This window comes from Lactuca saligna, chromosome 2 (assembly GCF_052625555.1).
Source record: "Lactuca saligna cultivar CGN05327 chromosome 2, ASM5262555v1, whole genome shotgun sequence".
Lineage (NCBI taxonomy): Eukaryota > Viridiplantae > Streptophyta > Magnoliopsida > Asterales > Asteraceae > Lactuca > Lactuca saligna.
In genome coordinates this window covers 189,412,721-189,431,778 of record NC_136418.1, presented here as the reverse complement: position 1 = coordinate 189,431,778, position 19,058 = coordinate 189,412,721, and the positions used below count along the sequence as shown (strand labels likewise).

General features: G+C 35.1%; 2 protein-coding genes across 3 annotated transcripts; both read left to right on the top strand.

Moving 5' to 3' along the window:
• The first annotated feature begins 1,620 nt into the window (after positions 1-1,620).
• Positions 1,621-5,979, top strand: CPSF100 (cleavage and polyadenylation specificity factor 100). The gene is made up of 17 exons (XM_078977275.1): positions 1,621-1,942; positions 2,147-2,315; positions 2,446-2,542; positions 2,629-2,755; positions 2,831-2,946; positions 3,058-3,152; positions 3,240-3,391; positions 3,459-3,516; positions 3,621-3,728; positions 3,818-4,067; positions 4,145-4,317; positions 4,385-4,477; positions 4,576-4,674; positions 4,851-4,982; positions 5,087-5,131; positions 5,353-5,601; positions 5,703-5,979. Exons 1-17 carry the CDS (start codon positions 1,794-1,796, stop codon positions 5,802-5,804), a joined length of 2,214 nt encoding a protein of 737 aa, XP_078833401.1. The 5' UTR covers positions 1,621-1,793; the 3' UTR covers positions 5,805-5,979.
• A 7,738-nt stretch (positions 5,980-13,717) lies between these two features.
• LOC145028577 (putative prolyl 4-hydroxylase 12) lies at positions 13,718-16,501 on the top strand. Of its 2 annotated transcripts, XM_078977274.1 has the most exons (8): positions 13,718-14,002; positions 14,195-14,346; positions 14,543-14,650; positions 14,793-14,850; positions 15,066-15,155; positions 15,419-15,476; positions 15,564-15,739; positions 15,933-16,501. In XM_078977274.1, the coding sequence occupies exons 2-8, from the start codon at positions 14,291-14,293 to the stop codon at positions 16,323-16,325; spliced, it is 939 nt and encodes a 312-aa protein (XP_078833400.1). In that variant the 5' UTR covers positions 13,718-14,002; positions 14,195-14,290; the 3' UTR covers positions 16,326-16,501. The 2 variants fall into 2 exon arrangements, with proteins under 2 accessions (XP_078833400.1, XP_078833399.1); XM_078977273.1 differs by lacking the exon at positions 14,195-14,346.
• The last annotated feature ends 2,557 nt before the right edge of the window (positions 16,502-19,058 follow it).

Below are 19,058 nucleotides of genomic sequence, written 5' to 3'. Positions count from 1 at the left end.
TATGGGCCTACTGGTGTTTCCACTGGGTTGTCTAGAATAGTCCGTGGTCGCCATCTATACTCTGGTAGATGACTACATCGCCACATTGTCGGTTAAGGTTATGGTATCTCCTTTCATCCTACATCACATATTCATCATCATCTATTTACCTAATTATCACCACCTTTCTATCATCATCTATCTCTCATCATTTTATTTCATCACACGCCAACTATTTCATCTACCCATGTTTCATCTGCAACATATTTGTAGATATAAAATAAATATACCGTTTAAATCTTTTAAAACATGTATAAAACCGTTCATCCAGCATAGACAACAAGTATTCAAATAATATGCACACATAGCACGTAATTTATATAAAATACTTCATATCTATGTGTAAGATGAAAATAACTATATATACCATAAATGCTTCCCAACTTTGAAACCCAAGGTTTACTCTACTAAAGCTTTATATTCTCGGCTCTCTGAACCTAGAAGGGTCTAGATCTATCACACCAAAAAGCTCAAGATAGTTCTTCCTCTCACTCTACACACTCAAGCTCGCTAGGGTTCTCACTTATGGGAAAGGTAGCTGCAATTGAAGGCCATGAGTGCCTTTAAATATGGCTCGAGCCCAAAGATTTAGGGTTTCTGCTAACAGCGTGGACTCGTCGAGTGCATTCATTAATCCGAGTCATCAGTCACGACCTTACTCGACGAGTTGAGGCGTTAACTCGTTGAGTCTCTCTTCTTAACTCAAAAGAAAAATACTTAAATGATGATACCTGAAAATCCGGATGTTACATTTTGTTTTTTTATTTCATTGATTTGTTCATCAACAAATGTTGCTACAATTAAACAAAAATAAATAATTTTGTTAAAACATAATACAATATGAAGTTTGTTCACATTTAGTCATTGAACTTTTTAGAAGGAAACGAACTTTCGATTTTGTTCACATTTAGTCACTAAACTTTTTTTCATTATCTATTTGTCACTAAACTATTGAAACTGTTCACATTTTACCCTTATGACCGGTAACAGCCGATTATAAGGGTAAAATGTGAACAATTTCAATAATTCAATGACAAATAGATAACGAAAAAAAGTTTAGTGACTAAATGTAACAAAAGTCGAAAGTTGGTAGTTGTTTCTAAAACAGGTCCCCAGGACATTTCAACTCAACTCATTGTCCCTACCTTCAAAGTAAGGGGCTGTTTGTTTTTTGTTTGAAAATCTGCGCAGCCACTTTTGTCTGCGCCGCGCAGACAACGCACAGACATATGCCCTCGCAGATTGTTTGTTTTTTGGAAGTGCGCAGATCAGAAAACGTCTGCGCGAGGTCTTCCTGGCGCAGACATGGGCCACTGTCTTCAAAGGTCTTCAGACCTCATTTTAACCTAAAAAAAAAAAAAAAAACATGGCCACCGTGCAGTTTTTTTTTCTTTAATTTTTTTGTTAAAAATACATTTTTAATGTTTATAACATGAAATTAAGTTTAAAAATTCAATTTAAACGTTAAAAACAAACAGTTTTCTTATTGCAGATTGCAGACATTTGGTCCACCTCTTCTACTGCAGAGGCTTGCAGATGTGGTCCGAATACTGCATAAATTTTGACTTCACCGATTAAATTTTCGTGTGGCCTAAAACCTAAAGCGCGGCGTACTGAGTTGTTCGTAGTTGGTTTCTAAAACCCTCTTCTCTGTACAACGATTCAAACGTTCCTTTGTTCCGGCTCCGGCTAGTGACTGGTAGACGGAAAACAGGTCCCCGGGAGAAAGCTAGGGAAATAAAGCAGAGAGATAGATGGGGACATCGGTGCAGGTGACGCCACTGTGTGGAGTGTACAATGAAAACCCATTATCATATCTGGTCTCCATCGATGGCTTCAACTTTCTTATCGATTGTGGTTGGAACGATCACTTCGACCCCTCCCTCCTTCAACCTCTATCCAGGTTTTTAATTCATCACTTTCTCATAATCCTCCCGCTCTCGCAATTTGAATTGTTAATTTAGTCGAAAATTATCAAGGGGAAATGAAAAGCTGATAATTTGTGTAAGTTGTCAGAACAATGTGATTTACAGTAGAAGTAACAGCTGCCTATATGAATTCGCGAACAAGAAGGGTTACCCCTAAATTTTGTTAATCTCTGTTGCAGGATTGCTTCGACGGTAGATGCCGTGTTGTTGTCGCATTCAGATACACTACATCTTGGTGCTTTACCCTATGCCATGAAACAATTCGGACTTTCTGCTCCAGTTTATGCAACAGAACCTGTCTTCAGATTAGGGCTATTAACTATGTATGATCACTACCTCTCCCGCAAGGTGAACCATTGATCAATGGATTATTTGTAAATTGTAATGCAGTATGGCGTATTTATCTTGTTACTTGTGGTGATATTTTCATATTAGAAGGCTGTTATTACACATCTCAGATATGTTCCTCTCTCTGCAGCAAGTATCAGAGTTTGATTTATTCACACTGGATGATATTGATTCTGCCTTCCAAAACGTGACAAGATTAACCTACTCTCAGAATTGTCATTTATCTGGTGCGCATTTTCCTTGATAATCTCACCACTTTCAGGGATTAAAATTTGTTCCTTACGTGAAATATTCAATGAACTAAAAATGTCAGGAAAAGGGGAGGGTATAGTGATTGCACCTCATGTTGCTGGTCACCTCTTGGGAGGTACTGTTTGGAAAATAACTAAAGATGGAGAAGATGTGATATATGCTGTTGACTTCAATCATCGCAAAGAAAGGTCAACTGCATCCGTATCTCATTGAGTATTTTTCAAGTCAGACTGTTCTTCTAACGTGCTATGGTGATCTTTCAGGCATTTAAATGGAACAGTTTTAGAATCTTTTGTTCGACCAGCTGTTCTTATAACAGATGCATATAACGCTTTGAATAATCAGCCTTCTAGACGTCAAAGAGATCAAGAATTTATAGGTAATTAAGGATTCACTATAGCTGTTTAAGTAGCGTGTGTGACTATGTGTGTATATATCATTTCTAAGTTTTTTATTTTTAATGGGTTTGTTATTTGGTTGGGAATTTTAGATGCTATATTGAACACTCTAAGAGGCAATGGAAATGTGTTGTTGCCTGTGGACACTGCTGGCCGAATACTGGAGCTGCTTTTGATACTCGAACAGGTTAGTCTGCAAAAAATTAAAAATCTGTGATTTTTATCTTTCTCTAGATTTTTATATAGTATAATGATCTTTTTGCTGATGTTGCAGTATTGGGAACAACATCATTTGACCTATCCTATCTTCTTTCTCACGTATGTGTCATCAAGCACAGTTGATTATGTCAAGAGTTTCCTCGAGTGGATGAGTGATTCAATAGCAAAGTCTTTCGAGCACACTCGTGATAATGCCTTCCTTTTGAAGTAAAGACTTTTTCATAATTTCTTGATTGCTGTTCATATCACCTGGAATTTATACATTTATTTCCAGGCATGTTACTCTTCTGATCAACAAGACTGAACTAGAAAACATCCCAGAGGGCCCAAAGGTAAGCCAGACTTTCTGATATTGGAGGCTAAAAACTTTAGTGCACTTGTTATTGTAGAAATATATTTATGATGGCATTCACCGCATTTTTATTTTGAATTTTAGATTGTCCTGGCTTCTATGGCCAGTTTAGAAGTGGGGTTTTCACATGATATATTTGTAGAATGGGCTGCTGATTCAAGAAATCTTGTTCTTTTTACTGAAAGGGGACAGGTATATTGCTTAAAAAAACAACTATAGTATAAATGATGAAGATAGGCAAATATATATATGTATGTATTGATTGTGATAAGTATATGTAGTTTGGTAGTCGTGCACGGATCCTTCAGTCAGATCCACCTCCTAAAGCTGTTAAAGTCACCCTTTCAAAGAGAGTTCCGTTAGTTGGTGAGGAGTTAGCTGCATATGAAGAAGAGCAAGAAAAGATTAAAAAGGAAGAGGCTTTGAAAGCCAGTCTTGTAAAGGAAGAGGAATCAAATTCAAAAGCTGTGGTTGGAACTGATGTTTCCAAATCCGACCCAATGATCATTGATGGCCATACTCAAGCTGATGGTATTTCTTCCTTTACTCTCTCTCTCTCTCTTTTTTTTCTTTTTTATGTTAAAAGATGATTTGATGGAAAATGGCAGTTGTTGGGGAAGCGTATCGTGATGTTTTGATTGATGGATTTGTTCCACCTTCGAGTGTTGCCCCGATGTTTCCTTTTTATGATGACACCTCTGAATGGGATGATTTTGGAGAGGTGATTAATCCAGATGATTATGTGATCAAGGATGAAGATATGGACATGGGATCTATGGCTGTAAGTTCATTTTGAATTTTGAATTTTGAATTTTGAGGGAAAGTGAGAGTGAGAGTGTGTGTTTCAGGTGGGTGGTGATCTTGATGGAAAACTTGATGAAGGCACTGCTAGTTTGATGCTTGACACAACCCCATCAAAAGTTGTATCTTCTGAACTTACTGTAAGTTTGTGTTTAATCTAAATGTTAAAAAATGTTGATGATTTTATTTACTATTTGTTGAGGAGTTGTTATATTGGAATTGTGTCTGTGTGTTTCAGGTCCAAGTGAAATGTTGTTTGGTTTACATGGATTTTGAAGGACGTTCTGATGGTCGCTCCATCAAATCAATTCTTGCACATGTTGCTCCCTTGAAACTTGTATGTATTTTGTTTGTTTTGAAAAATATGTATATATACTTGGGAAATGGAAGAAAAAAAAAATTACTATCTCTATTAAGTTGTTAGATTATTTAAGTCCATTAAGTGAAAAAGAAAGAATGAGAAGCTGTTTTTAAATTTTAATGGTAAAATGGTCTTGTTTGTTTATATATTAGGTTTTGGTACATGGATCAGCTGAGGCAACGGAGCATTTGAAGCAACACTGTCTGAGACATGTTTGTCCCCATGTATATGCTCCACAAATTGAAGAAACAATTGATGTCACATCAGATTTATGTGCTTACAAGGTACACAACAAGTTCCATTGAATCTCATTTTGGACCATTTACTTTATCTTACAATATCCACATCTGATTCGGTTTTGTTTTTTTTCCCTTGGTGTGAAAACTAGGTGCAACTCTCTGAGAAACTGATGAGCAATGTTCTGTTTAAGAAGGTGAGCGAGCATTTCTTCCCTATGATTCTTTCGATACAAAAATAAAAAATGGTGGTTTTGGTTTTCAACGTTTTTTTTTCTTATTTAAAAAAAAAATATTGATTCTTTTTGGTACTATATGGTTGATTATTTTTGATGTTAAAACATAAGTATAGATTAGTATGACTGACATTCAAAAAGTGAAATTTTGTATAATTAAGTATTTGGTGGACTAAATACAGCTTGGAGATTATGAAATAGCGTGGATTGATTCAGAGGTGGAAAAGACAGAGAATGGCAGCATCTCTTCACTACTCCCCCTTTCAACAACACCTCCTCCTCCTCATAAGTCTGTGCTTGTTGGAGATCTAAAAATGGCAGATTTTAAGCAGTTCCTTGCTGGAAAGGGTGTCCAGGTGGAATTTGCTGGTGGGGCTCTGCGTTGTGGGGAGTATGTTACATTGAGGAAAGTTGGTGATGCCACTCAGAAGGTATCTAATCTAAATTCTAAGGAATAAATAAACAAGGCCAAATTTGTAAAACCACATTAAGCTACTTTTTTCTTAATCTTTAAGCTTAATTGTTTGTGTAGGGTGGTGCTGCTGCTATCCAACAAATAGTTATTGAAGGTCCACTCTGCGAGGAGTATTACAAGATTCGGGAATACCTTTATTCCCAGTTTTATTCACTTTAGTTTTCATTTTTAAATTTTAAATTATTAAGGGTTCATGTTCATGTAATTTTATATGCAAAATATTTGTAATCACCTCCTTAAGCCTTGTATTGTAGCAATTAGAAACAGACCCAACCAAGACGGATTTTGTGATTAAATCCTCCCTAATTAACTATATATAATTAGAGTTACCACACGCCTGTTGTTCATGTAATTTTACCCACGCCTGTTGTTGCAGAGTATTTCTGTTATGTAAGATATATAGTTTACACTAGAATTGAGTTTAATTATGCATTTTTGGTCTGTGAAGACGAATAGGTAAAACCACGTTTTTTTTTACATCTTTTACAGCCTTATATGCATGAAAATGAGTATCTAAAGAAACTAATCTATAAAAATGAAAATTTTTTTAAGAAATACCCGCATATATACAAAGAAGTAAAACAGAAAAATCTTTGAAAAACTTGCACAAAAATGAGGATGTAAAAATTGTAGAAAACATTGATATTAAAGAAAACTAATTTTGTAAGCACAATTTCGTATAAAACAAAGATGTAAATAATTCTTTGGTTTTTTTTCTTATATAAATAAAGAAAAATAAAATGGGAAAGAAGGGGATCAAACCCCGAATTCTCCAAACCCTTCGATGTTGTTGACCCCAAGGTGGAGGGAATGATGTTCCCGACGAGGAGAGGATTGGCTGTCGATTATGAATTGTGCGAAGATGAGAGGATGCCAAAACAAATGAGAAGATAATGTGATGTTAGACTTAAAGGAGATAGTTCTTTCCGAGGACAAAATCTTAGATAAAATAACATAAAGACATAAAATCAAGATAGTGAAGTAGTATAAGAGTAGTCATTTGAGTATGACATTTATATGTATATGTTTTCCTTCTTTATTGTCTACTTACACCCGTTGGTTTTGACTACATGTTTTACGCTAATGCATCAAACATGCTTTATTACTAATATTTGCTCGTATCATTTGTGTTTTTCTACATTGTGCACATGTTTTATGTTTACTTCAAAGTTCGAACCGTCTTTTTATTTCCATTTTATTGTTTATAGATATTTCTATTTGGTCACTAACCATAATTATTGTGTATTTAATTATTTAATTTCTTTACGGTGGATTCACATATTAATATACATATTAAAGACATAACATCCTTATGAACAATAACTTATGAGAGAGAGAGAGAGCTGATGAAAACCCGTCTACCCGGCGGAGCTAGTACTGTTCATCGTAGAAGTGTTCATGAGTCGGTTCAGTTCGAATAGTAATAAAATTGTGAACCGTGACTGCGGGGCGGGTACCTCAGGTGCATTACCCGAAGCCGAACCGAATTGGCAAAAAAACGAACCGAACCGAACTGTGTGAAGACGGGTAACCACAGTTCAGTTCACGAGTACCCGTTAAATATGAACTTCAAATTTAATCAAAACTACAAACTCTATTTCAATCATTTCTTTTAAAAAAATAAGCACGCTAAAGACTCAAAAAAAATATGATGACGCTCAAGTAACATTAATTATAAATTAATTATAATCTGTATAATAACTATAATAATGAAAATAAATCGAATGTAGAAATGCAAACCGGATATTGTCCATAGCCATTGGGACGTATGATCAATGATAAATGAAATTTGTCAACCATCCTAGCTATGCAAAAAGATTACTTACAGTGAATTAAAAAGATTACAATCATGCAAGTAGGATCTTTTAAATTTTTATTTAATTGTTACTAATATTTATCATTATATATTTATTTATTTATTTAATGCGTGACAATCTTTCAATGTCAGAAATAATGCTTCATGAACAATGGGAATAATGTTTGAATAATATATGACGATTCGGTTCGGGTATCCGCGGTACCTAAATATTCAAACCGAAACCGACCTGTAGATAGTCGGTTTTTTCGGTTTTGGATTGACTGGATCGGCTCGGTTTCGGTTTTGCGGATTTTTTGCACACCCCTAGTTCATCGGCTTAGTTTCTATTTTATAGATAAATGATCCCTGGATTTTATTGAACTTGACAATTTTGGTGTACTTTTGATTTTTTTTTTGATTTGTCCGTTTTGGTCCACTTTTGATTTTTTTTTTTTTTTTCTGGTTTTTGTTGTTTTAAAAGTACTAATTTTTAACGTCTTGGGTGATGCCCTTAATCAACCACCAGTAGATCAAGTGTGATGAACATTCATTTTATCTTTTTATTTTCGTTTTACTTTTTGTATATGCCGCATGTTTTTTTGGAAACAACTTCGGTTCTGGTCACTTATTATCTTTTCATTACCTGTTCTCACGCATTCAAAAGTTTTATCAATTTTATTGTTTTGTTACAACATATTTATCGTCGAACAATTCTTAACTATTTTAAAAATATTTGTTTTCACTTTTTGGACTTCAAAAATAACCTTTTTACTAAGCCCATGTTTTTGTACAATGAAACAAATTTAAACCTAGATTCATTCACTCGGCCCAATTTTACACTAATATTCTAGTTTTCGTTTTTCCTCTCTCTTCCTGCTTCACACGATACCTCCTTGATCCCTCCGACTGCATCTCCAATCTGCAAAACTCCGCCAGCCCCTTCGTCAATAGCCGGCCACCGCCTCCTCCAAGAGCCGCCGCCAAAAGTGCCGTCCTCTAGCTCCCTCAAAGTCGTCGACAACAGTTCTCGCTAATGTTTTTTGTCCTTCTGTTACCAAACGTAATGTGTTAACAAAATCACATATTGTGTAGAAATCCCGTAGAGAACAATCTGGGTTTTTGATTTACCAACTTAAAAATTTGTTAGCTAATTGTTTTATTATTTTGCCAGATAAAATGGAATCTAGTTCTATGGTCTCGATCTGCAGAACCTCATTCTCGTTTTCAGCTTGAATGTTTATGTCGGTCTATCATATCAACGTTAAGGCCTTGGACTAGAGATGTCAAAAACCTCCGTGGAACCCCGATACCGTATGAGACTAATTTAAAAAAAAATTGGGAATGGGAGCGGGGGCGGAATTAAACCCCGTCTATTTTCGGGATCGGGGTCAGGAATGGGTGTTTCCGTCCCATACTCCTGCGGGGGCCCGGTTGTGTATTTATGTAAAGAGCATATATATTTAATATAAAATACATATATACAAAATATAATTACTAATTTTAGGGTTAGGTTTCCCGTTTCCTTCTTCATCTCAATGTGAAACGGCGACTTCTCAAAAGTCAAATCTCACTCCCACCCAATTAAGACGTCAAGAGCCCACTCCTGTTATCAGCTTTGTCGACGAGACAGAGACAGAGTTACCGGCTGCCTGTCGATGCCCTTCCGCCTTACCGCCTGTCGACGCCTTTCCGCCTCACCTCCGGTCTTCATGTCACGAACTTCGTTTTGCTAGAAATCGACTCGACAGTCGACTGTGTTTCATGGATACTCGACTATAACTTCACAGTTCACATGCCCTCTCTAAACTCAACCGATGACACCTTAGTAAGTGGTTATTTCATTTTATGAATTTTTGATACATTTGTGAGTTTACGATTTTTGTGAATTTGCTGTTATTTCTCATATCTATGATGTTGCTCTGAATTTCCGATATGGAAGTCAACTTCGATATGACTGTCAGACAGAAAGCAGTCTTTGAGTGTCTGCGGGCGCCTCATGCTCAGGATTTTCTGCTAACTATCCCTATTGATGGTCTTGGCCAGCATATGTCTCCTGTGGAGTACCGAACTATCCTTCGTTACCGCCTCATGATTCCCATATTCCCAATTGACGAGATATGCCCAGTTTGTCGCAAGGCATGTTTGGATACCTTTGGGGAACACGCGGTTCATTGTAGAGAGCTCCCTGGTTTCAAGTATAGACATGATGTAGTTCGGGATGTTCTTCTTGATGCTTGTCGGCGTGCTGGTATATCTGTGAAGAAAGAAGCGCCAGTGAACTTTTTGACGGACCCGCAGGATGGCAGGTCCACACTTCGACCGGCTGACATTTTGGTCTTTGGATGGATAGGAGGGAAGCATGCGTGCGTGGATCTTACTGGTGTCTCTCCTCTCATTGGTTTGGAGAGCGGAGGTTTCGCAGCTGGGCATGCCGCTTTGAAAGCCGCTGCGTGCAAAGTGGTAAAGCACGAGAATACATGTAGAGAAAATCAACATGTGTTTGTTCCTTTTGCATTCGATACATTTGATTTTCTCGCACTAGAGGCGGTGGAGCTCCTTAATTGTTTTTAATTTGCTTTTCTAAATTTTTAGTGTTTTATTCTATTTTATTTTATTTTAAAGTTAAGCAATGTATGGTATTTGTATTTTTAATTAATGAAATATTATCTTTTTAAAATTATGTTTTTTTGTTAAAAAAGAAGTTTTATTAAATTAAAACAATTAAAAAATAAAATAAAATAAAAGTGTGGCACCACTCCCTTGGTGTGACAAGAAACCACACTACGCTTACGTGACGATGAAGAGAATGCGATTTCGCTCGCATCATTCTCTCCAACCTAAGAAGGTTGAAACTTGAAACTCATAATTTGGGGATGATGTTGACTTGTGGGTCCTTAGGAAATAGTGACACATACACAAAAAGAAGAATTGTATCTTCCTAAATAAAAAAGTCTTAGCAAATTTTCATTATTATTTTTGGGCTATTTTAGCATTTTTTTAGCAATCTTTCGATTTTAGACAATTTTTTTTTGGGAAAAACACTTACCTTTTTATCCGAAAAAACCTTCACATCTAGCAAACTTTTTTTTATTTTTATTTTGACTCATATTTCCTATGTTTTTTGCTGTGTTATGGCGTTTTTACCAATTTTCAAAATTACAATATGAAGGTAATATTTGATTTTTTCTCACACAAAGAGAAAAAATGTCATGTCAAATTCTTGTTGGCAAATGCATATCAAAATCTATTTGCAGATGCTCAATGATTGTAGTATGTGAAAAACAATTTTGTAGTATGTGAAAAACAATTATCTAGTCTATTCAGGTTCGGTCCTAGATATTTTTGGTGGGCTGGGGGCAAAATAAAAAATTGAGGCCCTTATATATCTTTTTTTGTAAAGGCGGACCCTCCCAGAAACCATACAACCAAGGCTTTGGGACTCCCACCTATTGAAAAAAAAGCTTCGGGACAACCCCATAAACCTTACAACCAAGCAAATATTAATACAAAACAACAAAATAAAAACGCTTAAACATGCTATGAATCCTAATACATAAACATAGCGAAGAAAAACTAAAAAAAAAAAACATTTACTAGCTTTTTCAGATGCAAGGTTATCAGTTATATAATCAAGTTCAATATTATTTATGATTTTTTTTTTCAATTCATAACAATCAAGAAATCATATCAACAATCAATCTCACACATTCACAAAATAACAAAATAAAGTGAGAAGATACTAGCTGCAGTCAGTCAGCTGTCTTTTGTCTGTTATATATTTAGTCCTTAAAGCTGAAAACATAAATGAAAATCTGAAGATTAGAAAACAAAGATATCAAATTAAAACAAAATCATATTTACAATTCAGAAATTTTGAATTCATCAAAATCACAAAAAACAAATTAACACAAAGAAAATTAAAAAGAGAGTACCTGCGAAACAGAGAAATCGATTTTGCAGAGATATATTTTATTGAGCAGCCCAATTGAAATGAGAAGTCAGAAGTTTAGAAAATAGTTAAACAGAGAAATCGAATTAAGCAATGATTCATACAAACTCGAAATCAGAAAAGTCTATTTCAATCATGAACAATGATTCATAACAGAATCAATTTTGCAAATTCTTAAATCTTAATGAAAAAACGAAATCAGAAGGATTGAAAGAATTTAACAAAATCGATTCACAGTCCACAGATTAAAAAATTATAGACTACACTGATGCAAAAATTAGAGACTTCAGAAAAAAAACGATTAGAAAGATTGAAACAAATCCAATTAGTTTTGCAGTAATATCGAGTCTCAAGTCTCAACTATCAAAAGAAATCTAATTTCCACTAATCTCGATTGTTGCCACTGCTATTTCAGTTAAATGAAATCAGAAATTAGAAAATAAAGAATGAGTATTGTCAAGTGTGTATTGCGCAACGAATTCAGAAAATCAGAAAAGATGAGAAGAACTGATTAACTTGAACTAGAGATAGAAGAATGAGAACTAACCGTTCGGGCGTTGTAGAGATGGACAATGGTGTCGTTTGGATTTTCCATGGAAGTGATTCAAATGAAGCGGAAGATTGAAGAGATTAAATTGGCCTTGGAAGTCGAAAACGCAGTAGGTCAGTAGGGACGCCGCATGCTTCTTCAATTTGGATTTGGATCGACACCTCATAAGTGATAATAGTGGGCTAAAACTAGTCCATACGACTTAAAAAATATGGGTTGCCACCAATATAACCCAATAACATGTATAAATATCAAGGTTCTAAATAACGTAAGGCGTGATTTGGCGACAATGTCAAGCCTCAAGCTTTTCCGAGCCTTGGCAAGTCATGACGTTTGTAAGGTGTGACTTAAGGCAGCAATTTTCTATATAATTAATATTTTTATATGTATTTTCACCTATTATTCATTTTTATACACATATATGAGTTAAGGCGGCGTTTTAACAAAGCTTGACAGTAGGTGCAAGCCTTAGAGTCGTGACGCGCCATGACGAGCTTTTTAGAACATTGATAAATATGGGGCCCTTTGGCATTTGGGGGCCCGAGGCGATCGCCTAGCTTGCCCAGGCCTATGGGCCGTCCGATGGCCGACCGTGAGTCTAGTTTGACAATGTTTCTAATGGAGAATACATGAAAAACTAGATCACATACCACATATAAATTGACATTAGAAACTCTCTCTATGTTTGATTCTTAAATTACCAAGCCAATTTAAGGCGAAAATTTTCATCTACTACAATCTTCGAGTATCCTACAAATTAATTTGATATGCATTTTGACATTATCATGGATCAAGTCACTTCTAGGATTTAAAATGTTTATAATGGAGAGAGCATGAATCCTGGAAATCGAAAAAATCGTCAAAATGTAAGGGTTTTTATCTAAATAAAAGTCGAGGGTTTTCATAGAAAAGGGGTTGAGGGGTTTTTTTCAGAAAAAAATTCTAAACCCGGAAGCTTACGATTAAAACCTTTTAAAAAAGCCAAACCGAAAAAAAAGGAATTTGCAAGGATCCTTTGGGAAAAAAAGATTTAGTCCTGAAAAAAATTTAATATATAAGAATTTTTATGATATTAACCTGTTAAACCATTTAAATTTTAGGGTTAATGAAAGTTGTGAAGTCTTGATACGTTCTTTTATGTGAGGGTGCATTGGTACTCCTTGTACCGCATTGCTCACATGAAAAGGATATTTTGGGTTTATGTACTAATCCTTAGCCTAACTCGTAAGATGTATTTTGTAAAGCCGTGAGGGTTAACCTAAAGTGGACAATATTTGATCCGGTTGGATAAGGTTCAGATCATGGTATCAGAATGGCCTTTTGATTGTCTCGTTGAGGGAGTCAACCCTCCGGACAACCATTCGGGGATGAATGGTCTCAAAGGGGCGATTATTGATACGTTCCTTATGGGAGGATGTATTGATACTCTTTGTCCCACATCGCCCACATGAAAATGAGATGTTGGGTTTATATATTACTATTTAGCCTAATTGATATGACAAGTTTTGTAAAGCCGTGAGGTTTAACCCAAAGCGGACAATATTTGACCTGATTGGCTAAGGTTTTTATCATGTTTTTAAGCATGAGGCTAAGGTTTTTATCATGTTTTTAAGCATGAGGGACCAAATTCACAAAAATGATCTAATATTTGACCATTGGCGCAAGTCCAAACTATTTTTTGGACTAAACTTGCAGTTTTTTGCCTACTAAAGGACCATTTTTGCAATTTTCTCTACTTGAAAAGGAAAAAGTTGTAATTATTTGACACCCTGTTTCATGTTAACAACGAACAAAGAATCCTACTCATTACTCAAGGACTGTGGAGAGTACTACAGATGTAGCTAAATTAATGCACGCGTAAATGCTACTGCCCCAATTTCAAAATTATCGACTTGATCCAATCATATTTCATTCAACGCTTATCCAATTTCTGTTAAAACCTTTGATACTTGGTCGTCAATCCGCCCCTCTTTAACAACTACGTCTTCCATGGCGACAGATCACTCAGTTCTTCTTGTTTTGGTGCTCATCTGTTGTTTCTCGAGATGTTTTACCGAAAGGTAAGAAACCTATTTCACTTTTTCTCGTATTTGTCAATACTTGAAAAAATTGTATATTCTTACAGTTTTAGCTCTTTTGGGGTTTAATGTAGTAATATTTTTTTGTCCAATTTATGTATATAATCGGCTAATTGCTTACTGCTTTGACGTAATATGTGGATATCTCGATTGCTTATCGAACTCATATTCCAGAAGTTGTTGAAGACCGAGGATAAAATTGAGGAAATTTGTTACTTTACCCTACACGGGTTTCTTCCTTTAGGGCCCTAATTGTGAAAAGGGCATACCATGTACCCTTTCTCTATAATTTCATCACTGGGGAATGGGATTCCACCCCACCATATGTATGCATCCATCCCCTTGTAATATTCTCCAATTATTGATAATCATGTTGGATGATAATTCATGTTTATATCTACAATGGATGATAAAGAAAAGAGTGAGTATGAAAATATGGTGTAACTGTTATGATATTATGAAGAGAATTTGGTAACTGGTTTGTGATGGCTAATATGGTCAATTTCATTTGTTGTCTTATAGTCGAAAGGATCTTAGAAGCAAAGAAAATATTATAAAATTAGGGCGTGCGGTTCCTCATCCTAACGCAATTGACCCCTCACAAGTTACTCAACTCTCTTGGCGACCAAGGTCAGGTACTTTGATGATCTATCTTTAAAGGATAGGAATAGGATGCTTCTTTATAAATTATAAATTATAATTTTTTTTTTGAGTGAAGTGATGATAATTTTAAGATTATGCTTTTGACATGGTCTTTCTTTGGATCCGATAGGGTATTCTTGTACAAAGGCTTCCTATCTTATGAGGAGTGTGACCACCTTATATCATTGGTAGAATCTTGATAATTATCTTTCTTTGTGATATATTGACTAATATAAGTTACTTTCACTCTGCCAAAATAAATGTTTGGATGTTTATTTTGAAAGTGATTATTGCAAATTGAAGAATCACAACCATAATCATAATCAAATAATTAGTTGATTAAAGCTAGAGATAGGTTGGTAGTTTAACTAATATCTATGTATTTGTTTGGTTATATATATAGGGAAATGACAAGAAAGAGAAATCTAGTGGCAACAATTCAAGCAAGGTTGTGGGACAGACTACAAATTTAGATGTCTCTTTAGAAATTGAAGTAAGTTCATCTCTGTTAAATTTTCATTTTAGGGCTTTTATTAATGTTCAGAATATGTAAGTTTTTGTATAGAGAAATAGGTTTTTTCGCCATTGAATGAGTCATTGTTTGCAATCTTTTTCTTTAAAAACCAGCTTGAATGGCACATTGAATTATTGTTTACAACCTCCTCGATTGCTTTATTGAAAGAAAGATTGTTTCATTATTTTTATAATTAGTTTTTGGAATCATGCTTAATATTACAGAATCCATCTCCATTTTAGGATGAAATAACTGAAAAGATCGAGGAACGGGTTTCAGCATGGACTTTTCTTCCAAAAGGTTTTCTCCCTTCACCTCACCATCCTTCTTTTTCTTTTTCAAGTTATAATAAACATATGGAATCATGATCTGGTCTGATTTTCACAGGAAATGGAAAGCCGATTCATGTTGTTCATATTGGTGATGAAGAGAGTAGTAGTAGTAGTAAAGGGAAGCTGAGGAGCAACACAAACACAAACACTGGAGAAATTTTACTGGCAACAGTCGTTATGTATCTTTCAAACGTGTCACAGGGTGGTCACATCGTTTTTCCTCAAGCAGAGGTTAGATAGATAGATACAATTTAAGTAAATTACAGATTTAGTCCCTGTGCTTTACTCGATATCACAAAGAAGTTTGTCCAGTTATTGAAATCTTCCTTTGAGATTGAGTAAAGCACAGGGGACCAAAGTGTCTGTGTTTTGGAAAAGTGATTTTTTAATAAATTAATTAAATGAGAATTCTGATTGTTATTAGTGGAAAGTGAAGAGCAAGATATGGTGGGGGGATGGGGATTGTATGAAGAGGAGTGAAATAAGTAAACCTGTGAAAGGCAATGCGATTTTGTTCTTCAGTCTCCATCCGAATACCAGTTTAGACCCGAGTAGCTCACACGTGGCGAGGTGCCCAATAATCAACAAGGAGGGTATGTGGTGGGCCACCAAGAGTTTTGTGGTGAAAGCAAATTCAAATTCAAATTCAAATTCCAAGGGAAAGGATGCCGATGAGGATGATTTATCATGCACAGACGAGGATGAGAGCTGCCCTCAGTGGGCTGCGTTTGGGGAATGTGAGAGGAACCCGATATACATGGTGGGCACTCCCGATTATTATGGTACTTGTAGGAAGAGTTGTAATGTATGCTCATAATTCATAATTCATAATTCATATATACATATAAATTTTAAACCCCCTTGTTCATGAACAGTGAAAGTAGCCCATTTTTCATTTTAGCCCCTAGACTTTTGTGTTTTTGGGTTTTGTTAACTTGGTCAAATTATTTTTACATCCCGGTTAATAATATTTGGTCAATGGTTTTTATTTTACTCTGTGGTCCGGATTAGTGTCTTGTACACGTGTTATGTCCCCTCTTCCACCTCCCCTGCTTCCAATCAGATGCATTTCTTACTCCTTTTTTTTTTTCCTATCCCTTATACCGACTCTTCCAGTTTCTTTCTTGCGCATGACACCCCCAACGACTTCAGAAATGTTAGATGCTTCTTGGGGCTTCTTTGGCGACCGTGAAGTCACCAGATGAATTCTAAGATCGATCGGCAATAGTCTTCTTCAATTCTGGACATATCGCAGCCGACCAGATCGATTCCGGCCTCAGGACACGTTGGCGACTCTGCCTCTACCATAGCAGATGCCTACAATTTTGCCTCCAACATTGTATATGCCACGGACCCTCTTCCATCGGTACTACAATTTCTCATCATTCACCATTAATCATAATCAATTCCTTCTGTGCTCTATTTTTCTTGCAATCAATTGTGTTCTCACGCAAAACTGCAAACGATTGAGGAACGGACAAACGCAGATGCGGGGTCGGAACCTTCACCTACTATAGGCAAGCAACGATTGGTGTATCATGTCGACTAAACGATGGACAGGGAAAGAGGAGGCAGCGACAATAGACACTGGCGCTGCTGGTGATGGTGGCAGTAGCTTCTCTATTCTCCTTCCTTAAAATCAGTTCAATACCCATTTTATGTTTTGTTAATTCAGATGAGATGATGTCGTTTGTTCCGGATACTTGAATCGTCACCATGGTACCCCAAAAATGCACTTCAGTTATACATATCATAAATATCGAAGGCTTCTTTTTCTCTGTAGGTATATATATGGTGTAAAAGGTTACTATATGGAGGGTGAAATAAATTCGGTGTATGGCGTAGGAAATTTAGTTTTCCATTCGGAAACTATGGATTTTAATAATGTTATCAATAAGAAAGAGTACAGAAAGCATGCTATTCTAAGACGGAAAGAAAAAAAAAATTAAGAAGCACCAACTTTACAATCCAGATTTTGTTTTGGAACCTTAAAATAACTGTTTGGCTGTTGTTATTTGATTTTCTAGATCCTCATTTTAGTGTTAGTGGTTAGGACATCTCCATTCTCTAAGAAGCATCTCAAAACCATGACAACCTAACCAACCTATTCACCAATTTATTGCCATGTTTACATAAAAAATTATATTTAGTTAAATAAGTTACAAACTCAAATAATTGTTCAATATTAAAAAAAAAAAAACCAATTGTAAATTAATTGTCCAATGAACATTATAATTTTTTTTTTTAACTTCTATGTAACTCGATTGTCTAGGGTTTCATTTTTTTACTTGTTAATTTTAAAATCAATAAAAAATATAACATACAGACTATATATAATAAATGTAACATAATTTATTACATAATATTTATGAATGATTTTGTTTTTGTAGCAATTTTTTTTTTTTTTTTTTTTTTTTTTTTTTTTTTTTTTTTTTTTTTGTATATATAAAACAAAAAAGAAATTTAATTTACATATAATTTCACTTGAAAGGTTAATTGAGACTTTTACTATGAGTCTCAATTTGATAAACTTATTTATCTTTAATAATATTCACAACTGTTATTCTTACATTTCATACTTAACATTATTTCTTAAATAATTAAAAACTATATGCATAATAAAATGTATATAAACGAATAAAATGAAATATATTACTGTTAAAAAAACACTACATATTACATTAAAAAAAATAATAGACCAAACCATCTAAGCGACTCATATTAACCTATTTACAGTACCCATGTGAGATGACAATCGTGAATCCTATAAGGAAATTATTTTGTTAGTATAATAGACCAAAGAGAAATTAAATATCCTCCTACCATTTGTTCTTACTTTTCCTCCTACCATATCAAATGTTGACAAGTGGATTAAATGATAATTAATTTCATTAAATGTCTAATTAAATGTGACACATATCAACATTTGATATGGTAGGATGAAAAGTAGGAACAAATGGTAGGAGAATATTTAATTTCTCGCAAAACTTAAAATGTACGACCAAACAAAAATACCAAAAAAAAGAAGAAAAGTCGTAGAGATGCTAAATATTATAAAGCGGGGCTTGAAAATAATTCCAGAAGAACAATGAATAAATCAATTAGCAAATTGAGATGCCTCAGTGAGTCGTTTTAAATGTTAAGTTCTATTGTGGGTGGCCACAGTGTGATGGAGCCTCACCATAGCGTGGCATTATCTTTTGGGTCGCAGGTTTTCATGGACCACCACGACGTGGTCATGAGGTGCCATGGCGTGTCAACTAGTTTTGGTGAAACCCCAATCATTTAGGCTTTGAGCCCTATTTAAAGGACATTGTGGATAAGGTTTCGAGGTCATTCAGTCTCCATCACCCTTTCAAGCACTAAAACCCTAACCCTATCCTCGATCACTCTTAGAAGTTCATTCTTCATACTTTGTTGGCCTCTTTGAAGTTTATTCTTCATACTTTGTTGGCCTTTTTGAATGAGAAGGAATCCTTTGGTGAGGATTATCATCTTGCAAGCAACATATTTATCTTCTAGCTTCTCTTCATGTTTGGAGGGTTTTGGA